General features: G+C 42.9%; 1 protein-coding gene across 1 annotated transcript; it reads left to right on the top strand.

The window, feature by feature from the left end:
* Positions 1-288: 288 nt before the first annotated feature.
* Positions 289-1,203, top strand: LOC110739640. The gene has a single exon (XM_021920088.1). It carries the CDS (start codon positions 289-291, stop codon positions 1,201-1,203), a length of 915 nt encoding a protein of 304 aa, XP_021775780.1.
* Positions 1,204-1,486: the final 283 nt, after the last annotated feature.

Below are 1,486 nucleotides of genomic sequence, written 5' to 3'. Positions count from 1 at the left end.
TACCGTGTTCTTTGGGTACATATGTAGGTGTGTTTAATCGCCTACATCGTGTACTTGGAGAACTGTAGGGAAATGCTGGCGGATTTTCCATAGAATTGAAAACCTGGGTTACATTCACTAGTGAGAATAAACGTACAAGGATGGGTTAGGTTGGAGTGATAAGGACCCTTTGGAAGCATTTCAAATCTCATTTGCATTTCCATAACGCTTTGGTGGATAATGACTGCGAAATACGGTTTATGACTAATGTGATTGTACATGTGCGTGAGCTGTGTAGAAGTTGTAATCATGAAACGAAGAGAACGTAGCTGGATGTATGAAAGGATGATTGGGCAAAGTATTAATCCAGATTTCGTGAAAGAAGTTGATGAATTCATTCAGTACGTCACAGATCATCCCGAGAGTAGTAACTCGAATGAGGTTAGGTGTCCATGTGTTAAATGTAAGAACAAACGCCTTTGGAATGCAGATACGGTTAAAATTCATATGTATGGCAAGGGTTTCATACCTAACTACTATAAGTGGATGTGTCACGGGGAAGGGTATCCGGGAGTTCCCAAACGGCGGTCCAATGAATATCGTGACATGGTTCTCGATGCTTTTGGTCATACTGAAGATCAGAGGCCCTCAGATCAGGCTAGTGTTTCATCAGAGCAGGAGCCTAATGCAACAGCTAAGCATTTCCTGGATTTGTTGAAGGCTTCTGAAAGGCCATTATACAAAGGGAGTTCTTTGTCTATGTTAGAGATGGCCGCTAGAATCACTAGTCTAAAGTGTGAGTATAATTTTCCTCACAGATGTGTTGATGGGTTTGCTTCTTTGCTAAGTAAGGCAATTCCAAACAACAGCCATATGGCCGACACTTTCTACGTGGTAAAGAAGATTGTGAAGGGGTTGGAACTGTCCCATCAAAAGATTCATGCATGCCCGAAAAGGTGTATGTTGTTTTTGAAGGATGATGCTCAGCTGTCTGCATGTAGGGTGTGTGGTAGCGACCGATACAAGCAGACTTCCAAAGGTAGCCTAGTGCCTTTGAATGTTCTGTTTTATTTCCCGATCACACCCAGGTTGCAAAGACTGTTTGCAACCAAGAACATGTCGGAGGAAATGACATGGCATTCGAAAAATCCCCTAGTTCAAGGCACAATGGCACACCCTAGTGACAGTGAAGCTTGGAAACACCACGATAGGCGCTTTCCATAGTTTGCTTCCGAGCCTCGTAATGTGAGACTTGGCTTGTGTATAGATGGTTTTGCTCCTCATGGTAAGTTTGGGGGACAATATTCTTGTTGGCCTGTCATTTTGACCCCTTATAACTTGCCTCCCTCAATGTGTATGAAAAGACAGTTCATGTTCCTTTCGTTACTCGTTCCTGGTCCTAAAAACCCTAAGGGAAACTTGGATGTTTACATGCAACCGTTGATAGAGGAGTTGAAACTGTTGTGGGAAGTTGGCGCAGCTACTTATGATATTTCGAAGAAACAGA

This window comes from Chenopodium quinoa, unplaced genomic scaffold (genome assembly GCF_001683475.1).
Source record: "Chenopodium quinoa cultivar QQ74 unplaced genomic scaffold, ASM168347v1, whole genome shotgun sequence".
Taxonomy (NCBI): domain Eukaryota; kingdom Viridiplantae; phylum Streptophyta; class Magnoliopsida; order Caryophyllales; family Amaranthaceae; genus Chenopodium; species Chenopodium quinoa.
Note: the sequence above shows the minus strand (reverse complement) of the source record. Positions and strands in the feature narration are given on the sequence as shown.

Excerpts from the sequence above, each read along its gene's own strand:
- LOC110739640 (XM_021920088.1), top strand. The coding sequence starts at position 289 with ATGAAACGAAGAGAACGTAGCTGGATGTATGAAAGGATGATTGGGCAA.